Source organism: Salvelinus sp. IW2-2015, linkage group LG9 (genome assembly GCF_002910315.2).
Source record: "Salvelinus sp. IW2-2015 linkage group LG9, ASM291031v2, whole genome shotgun sequence".
Classification (NCBI taxonomy): Eukaryota; Metazoa; Chordata; class Actinopteri; order Salmoniformes; family Salmonidae; genus Salvelinus; species Salvelinus sp. IW2-2015.
Window position 1 is genome coordinate 31,656,664 of NC_036849.1, and position 27,729 is coordinate 31,684,392.

General features: G+C 42.3%; 1 protein-coding gene across 1 annotated transcript in view; it reads left to right on the forward strand.

The window, feature by feature from the left end:
• The window catches only part of LOC111968948 (MAM domain-containing glycosylphosphatidylinositol anchor protein 2), a 249,599-nt gene that overhangs the window by 198,471 nt on the left and 23,399 nt on the right, over positions 1-27,729 (forward strand). Inside the window, exons 11-13 of the mRNA XM_023994932.3 lie at positions 6,158-6,335; positions 13,342-13,362; positions 17,764-17,919. Of these exons, the coding sequence (XP_023850700.1) occupies positions 6,158-6,335; positions 13,342-13,362; positions 17,764-17,919 (355 nt within the window). The remainder of the gene's footprint in view (positions 1-6,157; positions 6,336-13,341; positions 13,363-17,763; positions 17,920-27,729) is intronic.

A 27,729-nucleotide genomic window follows, 5' to 3' on the forward strand; every position in this document is an offset into this window, starting at 1 on the left:
AGCAGTAAATGGTGAAAGGTGTGTGCATTTTTATTGAGGACATAGCATTGAGTCCGATTATGATCATAATATGACCATCATAACATAACAGTGTGAATGAACATGACATGGAAAATGAATGGCTGTTACCTTCTCTACCTCTGCCCACATTGCAGGTAAATCTTCAAAACAAGCCAAATAACACATCTGCGCTTTTACAATTTAATTCGCCCAATTTTATGGCTGTGTCTGAGTCTCTGCCATACACACTGGAGAGGATGAACAAAACAGGCATATGTATTCCCCCGCCGCTGATGTTTGAATATAAAGGTCAGCGTTGTAGGAAATTAAATGTCAGGCTAGTGGAGGCAGGAGGAGGCTGGTGGGATAGGAGGAGGCTGGATGAGGCTAGAGGAGGTTGGAAGAGACAGGAGGAGGCTGTTGGAAGCAGGGGGAGACAGGAGGAAACAGGTGGAGCCAGGAGAATGCTGTTGGAAGCAGGGGGGAAATGGAGGAGGCGAGGAGGTTGGAGGACGCTGGAGGAGGTTGGAAGAGGTAGAAGGAGACAGGAGGATGCTGTTGGAAGTAGGGGTAGACAGGAGGAGCAGGTGGGGTAGGAGGAGGCAGGAGGAAGCTGGAGGTGGCAGGAGGAGACAGAAGGCGGCTATTGGAGGCAGGAAGAGACTGGAGGAGGCAGGAGCAGGCAGGAGGAGGCCAGAGGAGTGAGGAGGAGGTATCGGAAGGAGGATGCCGAGGGTCGTGCTCATGCTGGAGGATGTGTTAAAAGTCAAGTGCTGTCTCAGATTAGGTGGACGGTCCCTTGTGCTTCTGGGGGTGTTTGAACGGCAGACTGAGCTGATAACTTCCTAACATCTCAGCGACGTGGGACCGAAACTGGAGCGGAAGAGCAGTGTAGTSCTCTTTTAGAAGTTAGGGGTGTTAGTAAAGTACATGCTAATGCCATTTACACTGCACATGAGTTTTGTCTCTTGAGTGACACAGGCCTATGCCTACAGTATATGTATGCATACTTGGTAACCCTTTACTTGCCTGCAGGTATAATGCATTGGGATGCAGTTATAATGTTGTTATAAGACTTGTGACAAGCATGTACTGTATGACCCCTTATAATGTCTGGTTATCCTCTCATAATGATCATACATCCCTTTCTCTATCCTTTATAACATTCCAGCCTTGGTTTCATGCTGAAACCATAGAAACAGTCTTAGAACACATACTGTAGTATTGTACATCTCTACGGCTCAAACTCCGTGTGGATAGAAGAGCAGGCAAAAAGAAAAAGATGTCCTGGTAAGAAAAAGATGTCCCTTTAAGAAAAAGATGTCCTGGTAAAAAAAAGATGTCCCTTTAAGAAAAAGATGTCCTCGTAAGATCTGCAGACGTGGAATTAGGAAGCTAGCCGAGGCAATAGATGTAGATGTCATTAGCTGGGTAGCAGGGCGTGCAGGAGAGAAAGTGGGCCTCACAGGTTCCCCCGCTCACTTTCCACCAGCTCCACTCTCCATTGGTTGAATTCTGGGTTTGACCAGTCATCTTCTATTTGTCGGCTGCCAGGCCCACTGTGACTCACTCAGCTGTCACACGAGACAACGTGGGCCTTGGCAACCTGGGAAAAGGGCGAGCGTGCCAATTGTCGTAGCCAAGATCAACAGTGATTAGCCGCACAACATTGCTCGGGGGTTGGCCACATAACCAAGTGTTGTTGCATCTCTGGCATGGAAAGACAATTCATTGACATGGTGTTATGAGTTATTACTGGTGATGCATTGAAAAATAGTCACTCTTTGTAATTTTGAGTGACGGGATATGAATACAGATGTTCAATAAAGAATGAAAACTGAAATGATTTTATTGTTGAGCCGTTCAGTTTGTTTGACCAAATGTCCAGTTCYTAGAACTCAGATGTACCAATAATGATGTGAACAGCAGGACGGTAGATTATTTTTGGGATACAATATAGTTGTGTTTGATGTTCATTTATAGTGTTTGTCCTCAACTGTCTCTAATACAATACACCTGGCAAGCAAGGCAATAGTACAGTCCATTGCTTTATACTTGAAAACATTGGGCCTCACTAAAAGCTAGATATTGTATTGTACTCATATTCAGCCTATTGTTATATTTTGAGGCTAATCCCTTTTGACTTGTGCGCTGGTGTTTATTTTTCTGAAGTACCTGAAGACCGAGGGAGTTATGTGGTGGTGCGTTTAATTTGACATGCTTAGCTGGTTCTAGAGGAACCGTGTGACTAAGAAACCAACAAGGGAACTAAGAGAGCTTTTTATTCCTTTAATATAATCTACAATCTTAAAAAACATACACGACTATTAAAGAATTCCATCTTAATTTTACCATTAAAACATACAACCTATTAAATGATTACCTTTAATATTTACAACTTTGAAACAAATCACACGCTTTAATGATTCCTCTAATTAATATTTACATTAAAACATACAACGCTTTGAAATGATATCCTTTAACTGATCTACTTTACACAACATACACCTTTAAATAGAATTCTTATAATATCTTACTATTTGAAACATACCAACGCTTTAACATGATTCCATAATACTTTACATTAAAACATACACGCTTTAAATGATTCCTTTAATATTTACATTGAAACATACACGCTTTAAATGATTCCTTTAATATTTGATTCGAAGATGCATGTCTCTGTCTGCAACTTGTTTGCTATGCATGTGAGAAGTTCATTGGGAGATTCAAAGAGCTAGAGCATCTTATCTCATCTCAATGCTTTCAGCACGGTGGCACCACAGCTCCAACAAGGTGTGTCTGCTCTTCCGCATGTATGACAACTTCATAACGGTCACCTATTCATGAACAGATTGCCTATCTTCTAGTCTATTGTCATTGCAGCTCGTGTGTGTGTGTGTGTGTGTGTGTGTGTGTGTGTGTGTGTGTGTGTGTGTGTGTGTCCATACACACGTCAGTGCTTGCGGTATTCAAATGCATTTGTTAATGTCTTTGTTTATGTCTGCCCAAAATACTATTCATTATGTTGAGAAGGTGTCATTTGTGATTGATCGAAAACAGTAGGTCACAATGAAAGAGACAATTCATTATGAAGTTTCACAATGGATTTCTTGGCAGGCTGTTTTATTTGTAAGAAAGACTGAAATGAAAAGCCGTAGTGATAGACAGTACTATACAACAGAGTGCACAGGTATGACAGAATCTGCTCACACAGCATTGGTCTGGTCTAGCGACTGCCAGCTCTGCACTGCCCGTGATGCCTTGCAGGTGGGGATTTGATCCCCAGTCCTGTCTTTTCTGTCTGCACTCCCCTACCTCTGTCCCACCCTCTAATTMAACCTGTCTGTTACTATAACAACAAAATATGAAAGACAAGAAAAATTGCCATAAATTGAAGTGGACTCTTGTCCGGTGTTAAATTCCTTCCAGCCCAATGAAGTAAATCTATCTGTTAAAAACCACAGTTTACAACTGCTCAAAGAAACGGCACGATGCCACTTACGACTGTCAGTCAGGCTGATGGAACTCGTAAAGTCTTCCATAAAGATGTGTTCCCACGACAACAGAGGCAGCTGTTCTGGAGGACGTTGGTGCTTAGTGTAAAATGTATAACCCTCTCACCATGCGGTGATTCACTACATTGTAAATCAGAAATGGATGGGGTGGTTCACTACTCTGAGAACATTGTAAACCTGGCTGGATGGGGTGTTTCAGTTACTCTGAGACATTGTAAACCTGGGCTGGATGGGGTGTTCACTACTCTGAGCATTGTAAACCTGGGCTGGATGGGGTGTTCACTACTCTGAGACTTGTAAACCTGGGCTGGATGGGTTGTTTCAATATCTGAGACCATTGTAAACCTGGCTGGATGGGTTGTTCACTACCTGAGACATTGTAAACCTGGGCCTGGATGGGGTGTTCACTACTCTGAGACTATTGTAACCTGGGCTGGATGGGTTGTTTCACTACTCTGAGACATTGTAAACTGGGCTGGATGGGGTGTTCACTAACTCTAGGACACTTGATAAACCGGCTGATGGGTTGTTCATACTCTGAGACCATGAAACCTGGCTGGATGGGTGTTCACTACTTGAGACATTGTAAACCGCTGGGCTGGATGGGTGTTCACTGACTCTGAAACCATTGTAAACGCTGGGCTGGATGGGTTGTTCACTACTCTGAGACATTGTAAACCTGGCTGGATGGGTGTTCTCACTACTCTGAGACATTGTAAACCTGTGGCTGGATGGGGTTCACTACTCTGAACATTGTAAACCTGCTGGATGGTGTTTAAAGGAGGGAAAGAAGGCCTTGTGAGGACTCCCAGGCTGCCTCCTGGTTCTCCACCCTTCTCCCTAAATGTGCACATCCAGTCATGAATTAAAAAATATTAGATTGGTGTAAATATTGGGGGGATTTTCCACCATTTTGTCAATCCATGACTGGAAGTGAGCAAGTGCATACTTAGGGAGAATAGTGGATAATCATGACGTAGCCCCAGTCTCTCTAGGGGTTGCCTTCACCTGTCATTACTCCAGAATCACACAAACTAGTATCCAGATAAGTGAGGGCGAACTAGCATCCAGCTAATTGAGGGCAAACTAGCATCCAGCTAAGTGAATGCAAACTAGCATCCAGCTAAGTGAGGGCCAACTAGCATACAGCTAACTGAGGGCCAGCTAGTATATAGCTAAGTGAGGGCCAACTAGCATACAGCTAAGTGAGGGCAAGCTTGGGTGAATCTCAATTGTATTTCCTTGATCGAGGCAAAGAGGACACGAGGAATCAAGGAAATACAATTGAGATGCACTCCTTGTCTCAACTTTTTGGAGAATGCTGTTCAATCCAGGCCGACTGTGTCCGGTCTGGAGCATGAAGTCACGAGCTCTGCTGGTCAGCTACTGCATAGCAACCTAGCGGTGCCAAAAGCCCTGGTCTGCCCTAAATTACGATCACCTGAACGGGCAAAAAATACAGTATATACTGAACAAAAATATAAACGTAACATGTGAAGTGTTGGTCCCATGTTTCATGTGCTGAAATAAAATATTTCTCTCAAGTTTGTTAGTGAGCATTTCTCCATTGCCAAGATAATCCCTCCAACTGACCGGTGAAGAATTKATTTTTATTTTACCCTTATTTTACCAGGTAAGTTGTTGAAAGAAGAAGCTGATTACGCAGCATGATTATTACACAGGTGCACCTTGTGCTGGGGACAATATAAGGCCACTCTAAAATGGTGCCGTTTTGTCACACAACACAATGCCACAGATGTCTCAAGTTGCCAGATAATTTAATGATATTTTTTTTTTTAAATAATTTTTACCTTGTCAGCTCAGGGATTCAATCCACCAACCTTTCGGTTACTGGCCCAACACTCTAACCACTAGGCTACCTGCTGCCCCTATATCCATCCCAAGACAACTCCGACCTCATGTATCAAACAAGCCATTCATTTTTTTTTTTACCAAGTTGACACTCATTGACCTCCATAAAAAATCTCCTTGCATGGTGAGCAAAACAACAACAAAAAAAACCCTGCTGGAGGGAAACAGATTTTCCACCGAGTTGGGCCTCTCTCTTCCTCTTCCTCTCTGGTGCCTTTCAGCCCCATTCAGCGATATGTCTCGCTTCAAATTCAAATACTTCAAGCGCCATCGGGAGTTTTTCATAGGAATACGTGGATGACTTCAGTAGATATCACTCTCTACTGGTTGTAATGTCTATGTTAACCATAGACATTACAACCATCAGATCTAACTTTAACTCAACTCCACGATATATGATGGAGTTGAGCGGCGACTAGTGTGGTCCGACTGGGAGCTCTGGCGTTTTTATAAAAACCTACTGATTTCAGCACCAAAAGAATAGCACACAATTACACAGGACATTGTTTAGTCGGCTGACTTTGTGGTAGATGGGACGAAGATCATATAACCAAGTGGAGGCTGTAGTGATGGTTGCCATTCCTTGCAAAATACGGAATCCATTCAAATGTATCCTATTAGTTTCCTTTCARCTTGCGTTCAGAATGTGGACCAGTAGGAATTTATTATAATGTGTCGAGTTTGGCCTATGTGCACTTGTAAAAAAAAACAAGCATTGGAATTGATTATAATGATTTTCCAATAAAATATTCCTATGTGTTGTCTAGACGGGCCAGTCGAGGTGGTGGGAGCAAGAGATCCCCATGGAGGGAGCGATCGCCAAGGGCGAGCTGATCACCCACAACCTGACGGAGCTCATCAAGCCAGAGGCCTACCTGGTCCGCCTCACCCCCATCACACGATTCGGGGAAGGAGACTCCACGGACAGAACCATCAGATACAGTGGTGAGCAGAAATCATTCTCTGTCTAGTTGTGCGGCCTGGACAGTGTATGATCACAATGCTCTATTGGGAGTTTATTGTACTGTACAAGATCTACTTGGCCTTCAGCACTGTATGTTCTTCAGTGGGGACGAGCATGGCCTTGTATGCTCACAGTTCTACATTGTGTTCATGTATATTGTTGCATATTGTATTGTATTTTGTTGTATAGTGTACAGAATGACCCTCAGCATTGTACAGTAGAGAAAGAATGTTCTTCAATAAGGATGTACAGTTGAAGTCTGAAGTTTACATACACCTTAGCCAAATACATTTAAACTCCGTTTTTCACAATTCCTGACATTTAATCCTAGTAAAAATTCCCTGTCTTAGGTCAGTTAGGATTACCACTTTATTTTAAGAATGTGTAAATGTCGAAAATAGAAAAGATATTCTTTCAGCTTTTTTCTATTCATCACATTTCCAGGTGGGTCAGAAGTTTACATACACTAAATATTAGTATTTGGTTAGCATTGCCTTTAATTTGTTTAACTTGGGTCAAACGTTTCAGGTTAGGCTTCCACAAGCTCCCACAATAGTTGGGGTGAATTTCTGGTGCCATTCCTCCTTGACAGAGGCTGGTGTAACTGAGTCAGCGTTTGTAGGCTCCTTCCTCAGAACTGTTTTTTCAGTCCTGCCACACATGTTTTCTACGAGGATTGAGAGTAGCGGCTTGTGATGGCCACTCCAATACTTGACTTTGTTGTCCTTAAGCGCGTTTTGCCACAACTTTGGAAGGTATTGCTTGGGGTCTTTCCATTTGGAAGACCATTTGCGACAAGCTTTAACTTCCTGCATGACTTGTCTTGAATGTTGCTTCAATATATCCAGCATATTTTCTGCTCATGATGCCATCTATTTTGTGTGCACATGATGAAAGTAATCACCATCCTCCTGCAGCAAAGCAACCCCACACACATAGTGCTGCCACCCGTGCTTAAGGTTGGGAATGGGTGTTCTTCGCTTGCAAGCTCCCCCTTTGTCCTCCAAACATAAGATGGTCTATGGCCAAACAGTTCTATTTTTTTTTCATCAGACGCAGAAGACATTTCCCCAAAAAGTGATCATTTGTCCCCATGTAGCAGTTGCAAACCGTAGTCTGGCTTTTTATGGCGATTGTTGGAGCAGTGGCTTCTTCACTTGCTGAGACGCGCTTTCAGTTATTTTCGACTATCAGGATCGTTTTTACTGTGGATATAGATATCTTTGTACTTGTTGGTCTCCGGTCGCGTTTGTCAGGCAGCTTCACAAGGTCCTTTCGTGTTGTTCTCTTGATTCTTCGCACCAAAGGTACATTAGTCTTCTGAGGACGAACGGCGTGCTGGCCTTCGTGGAGGGCGGGTAGGATGGCTCGGTGGTCTCAGGGTGTTTATACTTAGTACTAATCCTCAGACGCATTTGGAAATTGCTCTCAAGGATGAACCAGACTTGTGGAGGTCTACATTTTTTTTTCTGCAGCTTGGTTGGATTTTTTTGATTTTCCCCATGTGTAAGCAAGAGACACTGGATTTGGAATAGGTAGGCTTGACAATACATCGCCAGGGTAAACCTCAATTGACTCAAATGATGTCAATTAGCCTATCAGAAGCTTCTAAAGCCATGACATAATTTTCTGGAATTTTCCAAGCTGTTTAAAGGCACAGTCAACTTAGTGTATGTAAACTTCTGACCCACTGGAATTGTGATACAGTGAATTATAAGTGAAATAATCGTCTGTCGTTTGTTCTTATTTTCAACGCCCATGATTTTGGAATGAGATGTTCGACGTCAACATACTTTTGATCATGTAGTGTATCACAGTAAGGGCCTCCCAGATGTTGACATATTTATATGGTAATAGGGACCCCTACTGGTTAGGAAGATACTGAATCATTAGATAGGTCACTGTCAGTACATTTGACAGATWATTTTTATTTACAAGGAGGAAGTAAAGCAAAAAGAGATATGAATTTGTACCAGTGATGATTACACATTCAGAGATCCAGGCATAATTACATGAAAACATTCAGCTCCTCACCTTCGTCATCAAAAAGTGCCATTGTCACCGAGGGGGAGGTGGCAGACAGTATCAAGAGCCATCCAGGAAGGATTTCGGCTAAGAATACAAACGGAAAGGATTTTGAATGAAATGCATTTTGTATGTAGTTGGAAGGGTGAACTTTAATTTCCTGTCTGTTACTACTGGTGTTTCTGTAGACAAGGTTTCACACCAGAGAACAATCATTGTCTCATGTCTACTTTATTTCTTTATCCTTCACTATCATTTACTTTTTTTTGTATCAATCCATCCTTTTTTTTTGGTACTTTCTTATGAAGGGAGTGAAAAGAGGCACTGAAAATGTCCTCCMCCAACACCTGTTCAACAAATCAACTCGTTTCAACAGGCTGCAGAATTAGAATTACAGCCTGAGCTTTGCTTCAGCTTCAACACAGTTGGAAGCCCTTGTAGTGCAGCACTGCAACACAAGACACGATACTGTCCAGGTTTTGAGTCCTCTCTCTTCCAAACTTGAATAGCCTGGGTCTATTCTAGTTCCAGCCTTTGAAATACACGTCTGCTACAAACCGTCAGCTGTCAGCCCTAGCCTGTGAAGTCTGCACGGACGCAGCCAGCCAACCCCCCATAGAAATACAACAGAACACAGTCTGGTGGTGAGCTGCTCTGACTAGCAAACAAACACAACAGTTCACTGACCTTCTGCACTAATTAGATGCTTCCAGCCTATATTCTCTAATCATTTTTTCTCTGCAACCCAGGTGAGATGAGGAAATAGCAGCACTAGAGTGCTTTCCACCTATTATCTTGTTTTTAGGAYTATTCTATATATTCCATGTCAGAGGTCTGAAACTCCCTGCCCTCGTGCCACATAAGGCCTAGAACTAGTTATTTGTGGCCCACAGGCCTGGAATTTGAGATAGCTTATGCTGTATCCATGTGGTGGTTGCTCATACAGTACAGATTGACGACATGCCTGACCTGACATTTCAACCTCTACGCTCCGGTCTCCCCATCGACAGTGTTTAAGGTCCCATGTGACCATCGGTTGTGCTGTAACAACACAACAAAAGTCACCATTGATGCAGTGACACACTTAGCCTATCAGTGTACAGTTTTAAGTCCATTGGAAAGTATTTTTTACTGTGTACAGGAATGTTTATACTGTGTATATGTAATGACATATATGAGACCCTTATACTCGTCATAACATTATTTAGGCTTTATTAAACTCTCTAATTACAATTTATACAATCACTGAGGACATTGTGGTAAAATACAGTTAAAGTCGGAAGTTTACATACGCTTAGGTTGGAGTCATTAAAACTCGTTTTTCAACCACTCCACAAATCTCTTGTTAACAAACTATAGTTTTGGCAAGTCGGTTAGGACATCTAATTTGTACATGACACAATTCATTTTTCCAACAATTGTTTACAGACAGATTATTTCACTTCTATTTCACTTTATCACAATTCCAGTGGGTCAGAAGTTTACATACACTAAGTTGACTGTGTCTTTAAACAGCTTGGAAAATTCCAGAAAATGATGTCATGGCTCTTAAAGTTTCTGATAGGCTAATTGACATAATTTGAGTCAATTGGAGGTGTACCTGTGGATGTATTTCAAGGCCTACCTTCAAACTCAGTGCCTCTTTGCTGGAGGAAACCGGTACAACGGTATCTATATCCARAGTAAAACGAGTCCTATATCGACATAACCTGAAAGGTCACTCAGCAAGGAAGAAGCCACTGCTCCAAAACCGCCATAAAAAAGCCAGACTACGGTTTGCAACTGCTTACATGGGACATCGATCGTACTATTTTGGGGAAATGTCTTCTGGTCTGATGAAAAAAAATAGAACTGTTTGGCCATATCGGACAATCGTTCATGTTATTTGGAGGACAAAGGGGGGAGCGGTGTGCAAAGCCGAAGAAACCACAACGCTCCCAACCGTGAAGCAACGGGGGTGGCGGCACATTATGTTTGTGGGGGAATGCTTTTAGCTGCAGGAGAGGACATGGTGCACTTTACTTTTTCATCAATGGGGTGGCACATCACAAAATAGATGGCATCATGAGCAGGAAAATTATGTGGATATATTGAAAGCAACAATTTCAAGACATCAGAGGTCAGGAAGTTAAAGCTTGGTCGCAAATGGTCTTCCAAATGGTACAAATAGACCCAAGCAATACTCCCAAAAGTTGTGGCAAATGGCTTCAAGGGACAAGGTCTAACAGTGCAGGTATTTGGAGTGGCCATCAGCAGACCGCTGATCTCATCGCGTAGAAACTGTGTGGGCAGCGATCTGATACCAAGCATGTGTGAGGAATCGGAGCCTTACAAACCTGCTCAGTTACACCAGCTCTGTCAGGAGGAATGGACCAAAAATTCACCCAATCTTATTGTGGGGAGCTTGGGAAGGCTATCTTGAAACGTTTGGTACCCAATGTAAGACAAATGTAAGAGGCAAATGCTAACCAAATACTAATTCAGTGTATGTAAACGATTCTGAGCTCGGACCTCGGAATGTGATATAAGAAAATAAAAGAAGAAATTATTCTGACATTTCACATTCTTATAAATAAAGTGGTGAATCTAACTGACCTAAGACAGGAATTTTTACTAGGATTAAATGTCAGGAATTGTGAAAAACGGAGTTTAAATCATTTGTCTAAGTTGTATGTAAACTTCCGACTTCAACTGTATATGGTAAAAGATAACACTTGTTTCTCAAATGTTAATTACTCAGTCACACACACACACACGACACACACGACCACACACACACCACACGCACACACACGCACAAGACACACGCACACACACACGCACACACAGACACACGCACACGCACACACACACGCACACACACACACACACACACACCCAGACGCACACTGCAAGTGGATAGATATGAGAGAAAAAAAAATGACACATTCACGTAAAATGACATCGTGACCTCAAATATTTACATATGTATTTTAATCCCCCAGTGATACAACATTGTATATAAATAATTTATCGGACAACTAACAGATGATTCCTCCAAATCTATCTGACCTGAAAGGTTTCATCTCCCTCTGCATGAGTTGTGTCAAGATTGCCAAAGTTACCTCAGATAACATCTTTTTGTGTGTGTTTTTGTTCATTTTTTAAAACCAGAATCATGATAGTGTATAATCACTCCTGTTTGACATCTGAGTGCCTTGAAAAAAAWMTTMGGTTACACTTAATACCTGTGTATATCTACATACCCCGGGAATACGGTATGCCGCCCAAGCCTTTTAAATACTAGCAGTGCACTTGCTGATTCTAACGAGCAGTGGCACGGCGTACAACTGTCCTCTGYATAACAGCTGTGGCTGAGGACATGCCAGCCACTTCAGTTTGATACACTGGATTGGGTTTCGTGTTGGTGTTAAGAGTTAGTTACAGTATATGTTTTTTCTATGAGCAACGTTGGTCTCAAGAATCGTGTTCTCTTCTCCATAAATATTGTACAGCAGCTGTTTGAGAAAGAAAACAAGGATATTACTGAAGTGACGCCTACAGGAGAAAAGGAGAATGTACAAAAACATGTTTGTGTAAATACCTTTTCTGATATAGGCTTATGAAAATGTGTGTCCGTGCAACTAAGTCCTCCAGATATGCATGCTACCGTACACAACGAGCAAAAGAGACATGCGGCAATTCAAATGTGTATTTAACGATGTTGACTAAATGTTGTGCCTCCCTGCCTACTGCTTCCCTGCCTGCGCAGTGCTTGTGGTCTATCTAGGTACTGAGTGCACAGAGACCCTATCAATTAGAGTCAGTGCTAATGCAGAGCATGTTTCCAAGCTAGCAGCATCTGCTCCTCTCCACCAAGGCGACCTCCTCCTCCTCACTGAAGTTGGGAACAGCTGGGTGGTTTAGTAGTGGGGAAATGGAACCTCCCGATGCATAATTGCGGCTCAGAATAGGGAAAACTATGGAGAAAAAGGCCCATAATGAACATCTGATGCGATTCGCCACAAACCACCAACCCACTCCTTCGTATTATACAGTTTCCCAAATTACAATAATTTGATGCAGTCGCAGGCATTTTCAGATTTTAATCCTCAATTGAATCATCAATGAATCAATTGGTGGTTCTCTATACAATTGCTAAATGGGATCATTTCTCTGCATTTAATTTTTTTTGACAGATCTCTCTTCAACAATAGTAGCTTTTTCTCTTGAACATCTGCTGTTGTTGTGTTTTCTGATGTTTAAAAAAAATAAAAAAATAATTCTGTTCATATCTGACCATTTATCGTTAGCCAATGGGACGGATGCCTCTGGCTGCACCTTTGTTGGGCCGGGCTGATCTGTTACACCATCAAATGGGACACACGGTTTACTCTAGTTCAGACATCTCACCGTGAAGTTCACAGCCTGAATACATTTCCCAAACTCCTACTTTGCTTGAAGAATACTCTCTCTACAGGTTAGGCTCTGGAAGTTTATTGGTTGAAATTGGGATACATTTCAGGTCAGCTATCTCCACTGCAAATTGTTTGGAAACCTCTACCCAGCATGCAGTTCTGCCCTCATTMGGATTAGGAAAGGACTCAGCCACAGTTCCTGGCGAGCACAGATAGGGAAGGTGGTGAATTAAATGAAGGAAGATGCAGGTCTGTATAGTTTACCTGAGTCTTGTGCTTCCTCTCTTCCATTAGCCCTCTGCAGCCCATAAGCCCTCTCTCTCCGGAGTAACCTAACCCTAACCCTCTCTCCCTCCGGATGATAAGAGGGGTTGATGGCATGGCCTCAKTACTCCCTCGTACTCCGCCTCAAATTAGACTGCAGGGACAAACAAAGTAGTTCTTCCTTTTTAGATTTCCCCACGGCTCTTTTATACAGAGTAGGGATGAAATCTTAGACGCAGGCTTTCCTTTCAGAAGTTTGAACTCCTAAATGATTCAAGTGTCTTTTTGTTTTCTCTTTCAGCTCCAGTCAACCCTCACTTGAGTAAGTATCAGTCCTATGAATGGACTCCCTAACCCATGGCAGTTTGATATTTAATAAGACAAGCCAACCATAATGTTTTAATTAACAATGGCCAGAGATGAAGAAAAGGTAGGGTTTTTATGTTATACACCATTTTTATGGTATACACAGTTTATTAATTATTATTAATTATCCATCGCAATACACAGGTCCTTAATAATGTCAAAAATGAAATATTTCCTATTAATACTGTGTTCATAATGCAATATAAGCACATTTCATAATCGTCAATAAGATGTTTGAAAATGCATAAAGTCTATCTCAGTAGTATCTAAGCTATAAGACTCCTGAACAGCTAATCAAAGGGCTACCAAGACCCCTCTTTTACGCTGTTGCTACTCTCTGTTTATTATCTATGCATAGTCACTTTAACTCTACCTACATGTACATATTACCCCAATTACCTCGACTAACTGGTGCCCCCGCACATTGACTCTGTACCGGTATCCTCTGTATATAGCCTCTCTATTGTTATTTTACTGCTTCTGTTTGTTACTTTTATCTTCAATTTTTTACTTATCTATTTTTTACGTAAMACTTTTTTTTCTTAAAACTTCTTAAAGTGTTGTTGGTTATGGGCTTGTAGGTAAGCATTTCACTGTCAGGTCTACCTGTTGTATTCGGCTGATGTGGCAAATCAAATTTGATTTGGACTGGCTGATGCTAGCATCGTTTAAATTAAAAGACATTTCTAACGAACTAAATCTTACTCAACTAATAACTATACCTACCCGTCCTAATCCAAAAGACCCCCCAAAAAATCTACATTTAATAGGCCTTATCTTAATAAATACACCTCACAAATATATAGCTAGTGGGTTATTTGCAAATCAGTGACCACTGCCCTATTGCATGTATCAGAGATACTAGGCTAAAAAAAACTATAATTCTAAAGAGAAACTATAAACACTTCTCAGAGCAAGCCTTTATCCATGACCTTTATCCATGACCTTTATCCATGACCTTTATTATTCAGAGCGATCCATGACTTTATTACTCAGAGCCTTTATTCCATGACCTTTATTATTCAGAGCCTTTATCCATGACCTTTATATCATTCATGAGCCTTTATCCATGACCTTTATCCATGACCTTTATTATTCAGAGCCTTTATCCATGACCTTTATCCATGACCTTTTATCCATGACCTTTATTCCTCAGAGCCTTTATCCATGACCTTTTTATTACTCAGAGCCTTTATCCATGACCTTTATTATTCAGAGCCTTTATCCATGACCTTTATTATTCCAGAGCCTTTATCCATGACCTTTATCCATGACCTTTACCATGCCTTTATTACTCAGTAGCCTTTATCCATGACCTTTATCCATGACCCTTTTATCCATTACCTTTATCCATTACCTTTATCCATGACCTTTATCCATGACCTTTATCCATGACCCTTATCCATGCCCTTTATTACCAGAGCCTTTATCCATGACCTTTATTACTCAAGCCTTTATCCATGACCTTATTACTCAGAGCCTTTATCCATACTTATTATTCAGACCTTTATCCATGACCTTTACCATGACCTTTATTATTCAGAGCCTTTATCCATGACTTTTATTATTCAGAGCTTATCCATGACCTTTATCCATGACCTTTTATCCATGACCTTTATCCATGACCTTTATCCATGACCTTTATTACTCAGAGCCTTTATCATGACCTTTATTACTCAGAGCCTTTATCCATGACCTTTATTACTCAGAGAGCCTTTATCCATGACCTTTATCCATGACCTTTATATTCAGAGCCTTTATCCATGACCTTTATCCATGACCTTTATCCATGACTTTATTACTCAGAGCCTTTATCCATGACCTTTATCCATGACTTTATTACTCAAGCAGCCTTTATCCATGACCTTTATTATTCAGAGCCTTTATCCATGACCTTTATCATCCAATGACCTTTATCCATGACCTTTATTACTCAGAGCCTTTATCCATGACCTTTATCCATGACCTTTATCCATGACCTTTATCCATGACCTTTATTATTCAGAGCCTTTATCCATGACCTTTATCCATGACCTTTATTACTCAGAGCCTTTATCCGTAAACTGCATAATTAGCGTTCTCTTTCTTTTCATACATTTTTACCTTCATGGCTGATAAACACGCCCCGTTAAAGCGACTTAGGGTAAAAAAATCGAACTAATCCTTGGTTCTCCTGTGATTTGAAAATCCTTTTCCTGCAAAAGAATCAAGCATGGGCCTTGGCGAGGAAAACTGGTGAAACAGTTGATTGGCTGCTTTTTAGGCATTGAGAATAAATAGACCGGAAGAATAAAAAAAGGCAAGATCTAGGTATTTTCTTGATGCTATGACAGAGTCTGCTGGGGATCCCGCTAAATTCTGGAAAACTGTTAACTCACTTAAACGAGGAAACTCATTGACTTTCCCTGCGCGCAAATTACATCGGAATCTGGGATCATCAGTGACGAACTGAAATTTGTGATGTTTTTAATAAGCATTTTATTTCTGCTGGTTTTCTTTTTGAAAGAAAAAATGGCCAACATGATCTCGACCGGTCTATTGTTTCAGCCCCTCGGCCTTCAGCTGATGTGGAACACAGTAAGCCGGTTTTTAATTTCCAAAAGGTCACAGAAGATGAGATCTTATCTACACTATCTGCTATAGATTCTAAGAAATCATTAGACGCTGACAATCTGGATCCATATTTACTCGAGTGTGCGGCACCTATTATTGTTAGTGCAGTGACGCATATCTTAATCAACATTAGTGGTAGGAAAGTTCCTAAAGCTTGGAAAAACGCTTTTGTTTTACCACTCCTCAAGGGAGGTGATGGTAGTGAATTGGATAATTATCAGCCCATCTCTAAGCTCTCCTGTCTGGCAAAAATCGAGAGTCATTGGTGAATAAGCAACTACAATCTTTTTTAACTGTTAACAATACTCTTTCTAGCAATCAACTGGCTTCAGACCTAAACACAGTACTATTACGGCCACTGTACGTGTTGTAAATGATATTACTAATGCCCTAGATAATAGAAAGTACTGTGCCGCCTTGTTCATAGATTTGTCTAAAGCTTTTGACACTGTAGACCATGCAATACTTTTGGGTAAGCTGTCGTTATAGGACTAAGGATAGAAGTCAGCTGTTAGAGTTGACGGCACCAGTCGGAGCCATTGGATTTGGTTAAGGGGTCCACAAGGTTCTATACTTGGTCCATTCTGTTCACTCTCTACATAAACAATATCGGTATGAGATAAGAAATTGTAAAATTCATTTATATGCCGATGACACTGTCATGTACTCAATGCTTGGTCAGCCGTTGAAGCGATAATCACAATTGGAGACAGATTTTAAGATATTACAAGGTCTTTTATACAGCTGAAACTTGTTTTAAATGCAAAGAAAACACATTTTTATGTTTTAATAAGGATTTTTAAAAGTATAATAGGTTCAAAAAGTTGGTTGAAAATACACTTGCACTTACGAGCTTAGATGGCTCTCGAATTAATCAGGTCTCTGCATATAAATACTTAGGAATATGGTTGGCTGATAAACTGTCTTTTAAAATGCATGTTGACGAACTTCGTAAACGGRAAAAAATCAYGCTAGACTTCCTCTATAGAAACAGGATATGTTTGTCCCCTACAAATAGAAGACACATTGTGCAAGCTACTTTTATGTGTTATAGATTATGGGGATATTATTTACATGCATGCTACGGCATCAACACTTAAATCACTGGGTGCTACTTATCATTTGGCACTTAGGTTTATTACGGGTGCTAGCTACAGAACTCACCACTGTYTTTTATATCATAATGTGGGTTGGACTTCGCTGTCCGTGAGACGAGAACAACATGCTCTCGTGTTTGTCTATAAAGCACTTCTGAATAAACTACCRTCTTATTTATCATCACTCATCAACATAATTATAATTCCTAAAACCAGGTCTCAACATGGATTACACTTGAGGCCCATGCGATTTCCACAGAGTTGATTATGGCTGCCTTTTCCTGTTACACTCCTTGCCTATGGAATAGCCTGCAGACTAAACTTAAACTTGAGACACTTGTCCCCCTTGCCCATTTTAAACATTTATTGGAGGATTTTTYTWTTGCTTGTAACTGCTTCAGGTAATGCAAGTTATTGTGCTGTTAGGGGYATAACCTATGTGTAAATGTAATAATCTGCTGCTGTATTTTGTTTGTGTTATCTGTGATCGTTTTGTTTGTCTTGTGTAGTTTCTTAATCATTGTACCTAAACMGTATGTGTWAACATGTATACGCAGGGCCCAGCTGTAAAGTCTGTGTTCCTTGTTGAAATAAAGGTATAATAATAATTCGTTTTAAATGTCTTCTCTGTGTGTCCTCCCCATCAGGAGAGTTCCAGTGCAGCTTTGAGGACGAGGCCGTGTGTATGTTCACCCAGGACAAGACGGATGACTTTGACTGGACCCGACACAGCGCCGCCACCAGAGACACCAAGTACACGCCCAACACCGGGCCCAGCAGTGACCGAGTGGGCTCCAAGCAAGGTTAGCASACACACCAATGTACCTTTACATGCATGCACACTCTCACCAACACAACACAACACAACACTGTGCTCTCTATCTTTCAACCAATTTCTCCATTCTATTCTGCTCTCAAGTAGTTGTAGAGCACTGCACAGGCCTGAATTTTAAGCCCAAGCCCGCGACGCAACGTTCAGGCCCTACCCTACCCAGGCCTGATTGATTCTGCCAAATGTAAGGCCCTGAACTGCCCAAAACCCKAAATCAGAAATAACTTCCTCCATTAGTAAATCCATTAGCTGCTCCTCTCTGTCTGTCACTCACTCCCTGCGTGCAGCTCGCTCTGCATGCGSTCTGCTCATGGTGGCTKTGTGAGTATCCATAGCAACGGCWCCMCTTGGGCTGCTCTCTCAATGAAGAGACATGKGAGAGAGAGCAGTTAGCTGTTAGCTACTTTTAGTCACTAGAATCCTACAAAACTCAAGAAACATTATTATTTTATGTTAAATAATCTCTCCTGTCTTGTATTTGATGAGTTTGAAGTACTTCTGACACCATTTTATGATCTTAGTCAGATATGACTGTACTGCAGCAGCAGYGCACATGCAAAATGTTAGTGATCAATTTAGTGATACCTCAGCCCTTCTCGTTCCCTAGTTATTGATGGAAAAAAACAGGCCTTACTCACATCATGGTCAATGTAGTTGACATTGACCATGATGGTGTACAATGATGAGATGACATATCAGGAGGTCCAACTATAGTAAATAGTCATGTCGCTAAATCAAGTCGTTGATTATTTTCATAACGTTGGTAGTTTCTCAACTCTGGTCGCCAAATCTATAGTTGTCAAATTAATGGATTTCTACTTGTTTCTCCTTCCATTGAAAACGACTGATTTCTAGTTGTTAGGACAATTAGAATTGTTTGTTAGTGATGGCCTGACAGAAAACATAGAATAATTGTTGTTTGACACTGAAATGACAAAAGGACAACCTCAGTCTGTTGCTTTAGCCAGGCCAGTCAGTATACATGGCTGTTTATGTGGGAAACATTTCAAGGACATTTATGCATTGATGAATGGAAACCATGTTTTAAACAATGTTTGAAATGTACTTCCTATTGTCTCCATGTTACCTACAGTACTGAAAACCATGCATACCATGCTATGGGATGTGAGACATGGGATGCATTCCCGAATAGAATCAATAGATCTCTTTCTTAATACAGTATTTTCACAAAGCAACACAGAAGTCAACATAAAGAGTACAATACAATGCATTCTGTAACTCTGAGAAGGCCACTTCTGGGAAGTGTTCATGGTTCTTGCTGTGTACCGTGTTGCCATGGTGAGGAGGGAGGGTGGTTCTGATAGATTGTTTCTGGTGGTGAGCCTCCAGCAGGGCCGGGAGGTCAAGGACAGTGTTCAGGTTTTGTTAAATCGTCATATACACATGATCTACGTGAGCACACAGTGCAATGAAATGCTGACTTACAGGTTTACCTCTCAACAATGCAACAGCAATAAGTGAATAAAAGAGGATTTAAAAGCTCAATGAATGAAAAAAGGATAAACATTTAGCAAAACATATAATGCAAGAAGGCACACAAACAGATTGACATGCTGAGAAGCTACAGTAAATACACCAGTCTAGCTGAAGCTAGTAAATATAAGCCAGTCTAGCTGAAGGCTAGTAAATACAGCCAGTCATAGCTGAAGGCCAGTAAATACAGCCAGTCTAGCTGAAGGCTAGTAAATATAGCCAGTCTAGCTGAAGGCTAGTAAATACAAGCCATCAGCTGAAGCCAGTAAATACAGCCAGTCTAGCTGAAGGCTAGTAAATACAGCCAGTCTAGCTGAAGGCTAGTAAATAAGCCAGTCTAGCTGAAGGCTAGTAAAATATAGCGCAGTCTAGCTGAAGGCCAGTAAATACAGCCAGTCTAGCTGAAGGCTAGTAAATACAGCCAGTCTAGCTGAAGGCTAGTAAATATAGCCAGTCTAGCTGAAGGCCAGTAAATACAGCCAGTCTAGCTGAAGGCTAGTAAATACAGCCAGTCTAGCTGAAGGCTAGTAAATATAGCCAGTCTTAGCTGAAGCCAGTAAATACAGCCAGTCTAGTGAAGGCTAGTAAATACAGCCAGTCTAGCTGAAGGCCTAGTAAATATAGCCAGTCTAGCTGAAGGCCAGTAAATACAGCCAGTCTAGCTTGAAGGCCTAGTAAATACAAAGCCAGTCTAGCTGAAGGCTAGTAAATATAGCCATCTAGCTGAAGCCAGTAAATACACCAGTCTAGTTGAAGGCTAGTAAATATAGCCAGTCTAGTTGAAGGCTAGTAAATATAGCCAGTCTAGCTGAAGGCTAGTAAATATAGCCAGTCTAGCTGAAGGCTAGTAAATACAGCCAGTCTAGCTGAAGGCTAGTAAATATAGCCAGTCTAGCTGAAGGCCAGTAAATACAGCCAGTCTAGCTGAAGGCTAGTAAATACAGCCAGTCTAGCTGAAGGCTAATAAAATACAGCCAGTCTAGCTGAAGGCTAGTAAATATAGCCAGTCTAGCTGAAGGCTAGTAAATACAGCCAGTCTAGCTGAAGGCTAGTAAATACAGCCAGTCTAGCTGAAGGCTAGTAAATACAGCCAGTCTAGCTGAAGGCCTAGTAAATATAGCCATCTAGCTGAAGCTCAGTAAATACAGCCAGTCTAGCTGAAGGCTAGTAAATATAGCCAGTCTAGCTGAAGGCTAGTAAATACAGCCAGTCTAGCTGAAGGCATAAAATATAGCCAGTCTAGCTGAAGGCTAGTAAATACAGCCAGTCTAGCTGAAGGCTAGTAAATACAGCCAGTCTAGCTGAAGGCTAGTAAATAGCCAGTCTAACTGAAGGCAGTAAATACAGCCAGTCTAGCTGAAGGCTAGTAAATCATAGCCAGTCTAGCTGAAGGCTAGTAAATATAGCCAGTCTAGCTGAAGGCCAGTAAATACAGCCAGTCTAGCTGAAAGCTAGTAAATATAGCCAGTCTAGCTGAAGCTAGTAAATATAGCCAGTCTAGCTGAAGGCAGTAAATACAGCCAGTCTAGCTGAAGGCTAGTAAATATAGCCAGTCTAGCTGAAGCTAGTAAATATAAGCCAGTCTAGCTGAAGGCCAGTAAATACAGCCAGTCTAGCTGAAGGCTAGTAAATATAGCCAGTCTAGCTGAAGGCTAGTAAATATAGCCAGTCAGCTCGAAGGCTAGTAAATACAGCCAGTCTAGCTGAAGCTAGTAAATAACCAGTCTAGCTGAAGGCTCAGTAAATATAGCCAGTCTAGCTGAAGCTAGTAAATAAGCCAGTCTAGCTGAAGGCTAGTAAATATAGCCAGTCTAGCTGAGCTAGTAAATATCAGCCAGTCTATCTGAAGGCTAGTAAATATAGCCAGTCTAGCTGAAGGCTAGTAAATACAGCCAGTCTAGCTGAAGGCTAGTAAATACAGCAGTCTAGCTGAAGGCTAGTAAATACAGCCAGTCTAGCTGAAGGCTAGTAAATACAGCCAGTCTAGCTGAAGGCTAGTAAATACAGCCAGTCTAGCTGAAGGGCTAGTAAATACAGCCAGTCTAGCTGAAGGCTAGTAAATACAGCCAGTCTAGCTGAAGGCTGATAAATACAGCCAGTCTAGCTGCAAGGCTAGTAAATACACCACTCTAGCTAAGGCTAGTAAATATACGCAGTCTAGCTGAAGGCCCAGTAAATACAGCCAGTCAGCTGAAGCTAGTAAATACAGCCAGTCTAGCTGAAGGCTAGTAAATATAGCCAGTCTAGTTGAAGGCAGTAAATACACAGTCAAGCTGAAGCTAGTAAATATAGCCAGTCAAGTTGAAGGCTAGTAAATATAGCCAGTCTAGCTGAAGGCTAGTAAATACAGCCAGTCAGCTGAAGGCTAGTAAATACAGCCAGTCTAGCTGAAGGCTACTAAAATATAGCCATCTAGCTGAAGGCTAGTAAATATAGCCAGTCTAGCTGAAGGCCAGTAAATACAGCCAGTTCTAGCTGAAGGCTAGTAAATACTAGCCAGTCTAGCTGAAGGCTAGTAAATACAGCCAGTCTAGTTAAGGCTAATAAATATAGCCAGTCTAGCTGAAGGCTAGTAAAAAATACAGCCAGTCAAGCTGGAAGGCTAGTAAATACGCCAGTCTAGTGAAGGCCTAGTAAATATAGCCAGTCTAGCTGAAGGCTAGTAAATATAGCCAGTCTAGCTGAAGGCTAGTAAATATAGCCAGTCTAGCTTGAAGGCTAGTAAATATAGCCAGTCTAGCTGAAGGCTAGTAAATACAGCCAGTCAGCTGAAGGCTAGTAAATACAAGCCAGTCTAGCTGAAGGCTAGTAAATAAGCCAGTCTAGCTGAAGGCTAGTAAATATAGCCAGTCTAGCTGAAGGCCAGTAAATACAGCCAGTTAGCTGAAGGCTAGTAATATAGCCAGTCTAGCTGAAGGCTAGTAAATACAGCCAGTCTAGCTGAAGGCTAGTAAATATAGCCAGTCTAGCTGAAGCCAGTAAATACAGCCAGTCTAGCTGAAGGCTAGTAAATACAGCCAGTCTAGCTGAAGGCTAGTAAATTACAGCCAGTCTAGGTGAAGGCTAGTAAATACAGCCAGTCTAGCTGAAGGCTAGTAAATACAGCCAGTCCTAGTGAAGGCTAGTAAATACCAGCCAGTCTAGCTGAAGGCTAGTAAATATAGCCAGTCTAGCTTAAGGCCAGTAAAATACAGCCAGTCAACTGAAAGCTAGTAAATACAGCCAGTCAGCTGAAGGCTAGTAAATATAGCCAGTTAGCTGAAGGCTATAAATACAGCCAGTCAGCTGAACTAGTAAATATAGCCAGTCAAGCTGAAGGCCTAGTAAAATAAGCCAGTCTTAGCTGAGGCTAGTAAATACAGCCAGTCTAGCTGAAGGCTAGTAAATACAGCCAGTCAGCTGAAGGCTTGTAAATACAGCCAGTCTAGCTGAAGGCTAGTAAATACAGCCAGTCTAGCTGAAGGCGAGTAAATATAGCCAGTCTAGCTGAAGGCCAGTAAATACAGCCAGTCTAGCTGAAGGCTAGTAAATACAGCCAGTCTAGCTGAAGGCTAGTAAATACAGCCAGTTAGCTGACTATAAATACAGCCAGTCTAGCTGAAGGCTAGTAAATACAGCCAGTCTTAGCTTGAAGGCTAGTAAATACAGCCAGTCTAGCTGAAGGCTAGTAAATACAGCCAGTCTAGCTGAAGGCCTAGTAAATACAGCCAGTCTAGCTGAAGGCTAGTAAATAACAGCCAGTCTAGCTGAAGCTAGAAATACAGCCAGTTAGCTGAAGGCTAGTAAATACACCAGTCAGCTGAAGGCTAGTAAATATAGCCAGTTTAGCTGAAGGCTAGTAAATACAGCCAGTTAGCTGAAGGCTAGTAAATACAGCAGTTAGCTGAAGTCTAAAATACAGCCAGTCTAGTGAAGGCTAAAATACAGCCAGTCTAGCTGAAGGCTAGTAAATACAGCCAGTCTAGCTAAGGCTAGTAAATATAGCCAGTCTAGCTGAAGGCCAGTAAATACAGCCAGTTCTAGCTGAAGGCTAGTAAATACAGCCAGTCTAGCTGAAGGCAGTAAATACAGCCAGTTTAGCTGAAGGCTAGTAAATACAGCCAGTCTAGCTGAAGGCTATAAATACAGCCATCTAGCTGAAGGCTAGTAAATACACCAGTCTAGCTGAAGGCCAGTAAATACAGCCAGTCTAGCTGAAGGCTAGTAAATACAGCCAGTCTAGCTGAAGGCTAGTAAATACAGCCAGTCTAGCTAAGGCTAGTAAATACCAGTCAGTCTATGAAGGCTAGTAAATACAGCCAGTCTAGTTGAAGGCTAGTAAATACAGCCAGTTTAGCTGAAGGCTAGTAAATACAGCCAGTCTAGCTGAAGGCTAGTAAATACAGCCAGTCTAGCTGAAGGCTAGTAAATACAGCCCCCAGTTTAGAGCTGAAGGCTAGTACATACAGCCAGTCTAGCTGAAGGCTAGTAAATACAGCCAGTCTAGCTGAAGGCGTAGTAAATACAGCCAGTCTAGTTGAAGGCTAGTAAATACCAGCCAGTCTAGCTGAAGGCTAGTAAATACAGCCAGTCTAGCTGCAAGGCTCAGTAAATACAGCCAGTCTAGCTAAGGCTAGTAAATACAGCCAGTTTAGCTGAAGGCTAGTAAATACAGCCAGTCAGCTGAAGGCTAGTAAATCCGAGCCAGGTTAGCTGAAGGCTAGTAAATCCAGCCAGGTTAGCTGAACGGCTAGTACAGAGCCCAAAAGGGGGGCTTCTACTGAAGGCCAGTAAATACAGCCAGTCTAAGCTGAAGGCTAGTAAATCACAGCCAGTCTAACTGCAAGGCAGTACAATACAACCAGTCTACTGACTAGTTAAAACAGCCAGTCTAGCTGAAGGCTAGTAAATACAGCTAGTCTAGCTGAAGGATAGTAAATACAGCCAGTCTAGTTGAAGGCTAGTAAATACAGCCAGTCTAGTTGAAGGCTAGTAAATACAGCCAGTCTAGCTGAAGGCTAGTAAATATAGCCAGTCTAGCTGAAGGATAGTAAATACAGCTAGTCTAGCTGAAGGCTAGTAAATATAGCCAGTCAAGCTGAAGGCTAGTAAATACAGCCAGTTTAGCTGAAGGCTAGTAAATACAGCCAGTCAAGCTGAAGGCTAGTAAATATAGCCAGTCAAGCTGAAGGCTGGGAATTATGGGGAGGTGGGCGGTCAGGCTGTGTGTCCACCGCGGACGGTAGTCTCAGAGCTATGTATCTACACTACTGGTCAAAAGTTTTACAACACCTACTCATTCAAGGGTTTTTCTTTACTTTTACTATTTTCTACATTGTAGAATAATAGTGAAGACATCAAAACTATGAAGTAACACATATGGAATCATGTAGTAACCAAAAAAGTGTTAAACAAATCAAAATATATTTTATATTTGAGATTCTTCAAATAGCCACCCTTTGCCTTCATGACAGATTTGCACACTCTTGGCATTCTCTCAYCCAGCTTCACCTGGAATGCTTTTCCAACAGTCTTGAAGGAGTTCCCACATATGCTGAGCACTTGTTGGCAGCTTTTCCTTCACTCTGTGGTACAACTCATCCCAAACCATTTCAATTGGGTTGAGATCGGTTGACTGTGGAGGCCAGGTCATCTAATGCAGCACTCCATCACTCTCCTTCTTGGTCAAATAGCCTTACACAGCCTGGAGGTGTGTTGGGTCATTGTCCTATTGAAAAAGAAATGATAGCCCACTAAGCACAAACCGGATGAGATGGCGTATCGCTGCAGAATGCTGTGGTAGCCATGCTGGTTAAGTGTGCCTTGAATTCTAAATAAATCACCGACAGTGTCACCAGAAAATCACCATCACACAACCTCCTCCTCATCTTCCTCCTCCTCCTCATCCTCCGCCCCATTGAAGGCTAGTAAATACAGCCAGTCTAGCTGAAGGTAGTAAATATAGCCAGTTTAGCTGAAGGCTAGTAAATACAGCCAGTCTAGCTGAAGGCTAGTAAATATAGCCAGTCTACGCTGAAGGCTAGTAAATACAGCCAGTCTAGCTGAAGGCTAGTAAATATAGCCAGTCTAGCTGAAGGCTAGTAAATATAGCCAGTCTAGCTGAAGGCTAGTAATCACGCCAGTCTAGCTGAAGGCTAGTAAATATAGCCAGTCTAGCTGAAGGTAGTAAATATAGCCAGTCCTAGTTGAAGGGCAAGTAAAATACAGCCATTCTAGCTGAAGGCTAGTAAATACAGCCAGTCTAGCTGAAGGCGTAGTAAATATAGCCAGTCTAGCTGAAGGCTAGTAAATACAGCCAGTCTAGCTGAAGGTAGTAAATACAGCAGTTAGCTGAAGGCTAGTAAATACAGCCAGTCTAGCTGAAGGCTAGTAAATACAGCCAGTCTAGCCTGAAGGCTAGTAAATACAGCCAGTCTAGCTGAAGGCTAGTAAATACAGCCAGTCTAGCTGAAGGAGTAAATACAGCAGTCTAGCTGAGGATAGTAAAATACAGCCAGTCTAGTTGAAGGGCTAGTAAATAAGCCAGTCTAGTTGAAGCGTAAATACAGCAGTCTAGCTGAAGGCTAGTAAAATATAGGCCAGTCTAGTGAAGGTAGTAATAAGCAGTCCTAGCTGAAGGCTAGTAAATAGCCAGTCAAGCTTGAAGGGCTAGTAAATACAGCCAGTTTAGCTGAAGGCTAGTAAATTACAGCTCAGTAAGCTGAAGGCTAGTAAATATAGCCAGTCAGCTGAAGGCTGGGAATTATGGGGAGGTGGGCGGTCAGGCTGTGTGTCCACCGCGGACGGAGTCTCAGAGCTATATCTACACTACTGGTCAAAAGTTTTACAACACCTACTCATTCAAGGGTTTTTCTTTACTTTTACTATTTTCTACATTGTAGAATAATGTGAAGACATCAAAACTATGAAAGTAACACATATGGAATCATGTAGTAACCAAAAAAGTGTTGAAACAATCAAAATATATTTTATATTTGAGATTCTCAAATAGCCACCCTTTGCCTTCATGACAGATTTGCACACTCTTGGCATTCTCTCAAGCAGCTTCACCTGAATGCTTTCCAACAGTCTTGAAGGAGTTCACATATGCTGAGCACTTGTTTGGCAGCTTTTCCTTCACTCTGTGGTACAACTCATCCCAAACCATTTCAATTGGGTTGAGATCGGTTGACTGTGGAGGCCAGGTCATCTAATGCAGCACTCCATCATCTCCTTCTTGGTCAAATAGCCTTACACAGCCTGGAGTGGTGTTGGGTCATTGTCCTATTGAAAAAGAATGATAGCCCACTAAGCACAAACCGGATGAGATGGCGTATCGCTGCAGAATGCTGTGGTAGCCATGCTGGTTAAGTGTCCTTGAATTCTAAATAATCACCGACAGGTCACCAGAAAATCACCATCACACAACCTCCTCCTCATCTTCCTCCTCCTCTCATTCCGGTCGCCATCTCATCCTGCTCCTCTGCACATCGCTATTCCTCCCCATCTCTCCTCCTCCCCGCCATCTCCTCCTCGCTCCTCCTCGCCCCATCTCCCACTCCTTCGCTCTCCCCTCTCTCCCCCTCCAACACTCTCCTCCTTTCGCCCACCCCTCCATCGCCCATCCTTCTCTCCCATCCCTTCCTCCTGCCCCATCTTCTCTGCCCATTCCTCCTCCTCCGCCATCTCCTCCCCGCCCATCGCCTCCTCCTCTCCCCCCATCTCTCCTCCTCCTCCACCACTCTCTCCCCTCAACTCTCTTCCTCATCTTTATTCCTCTCCTCCTCAACAACCGCCTCATCACCTCTTCCGCCAATCTCCTCCTCCGCCCCATCTGATCCTCCTCCTCTCCTGCCCATCCATCCTTTCATCTCTTCTCCCCTCTTAACCTGCCGCCCAATCTCCTTTGCCCAATCGCGCTGCCTGCCGCCCAGTATGCATCGCTCATCCGCCCATCTCGTTGCTAGTACGCTCCCTCTCCTCGCCCCATCTCTTCCTCCTACCTCCGCCCATCTCTTCCTCCTCTCCGCCCATCTTGTTCTCCTCTCCTCCCCATCTGATCCTCCTCCTGCCACCCCATCTCCTCCTCTTCATCTTCCGTCTCCTCCTCCCTCCTCCCCAAACTATTGCCCTCCTGCACCAGACTCCTCCAGCCTCCTCTCTCCTCCTCCTCAACTCTCTCCTCGCCCTCCTCCTTCATCTCCTCCCTTGCCCCTTCTCTCCTCCTCCTCTCCTTGTCTCTCCTTGCTCCTCCTCCTCCCCTCTCTCCTCTCCTCCTTCTCCTCCTCTCCGCCCTCTCTCCTCCTGG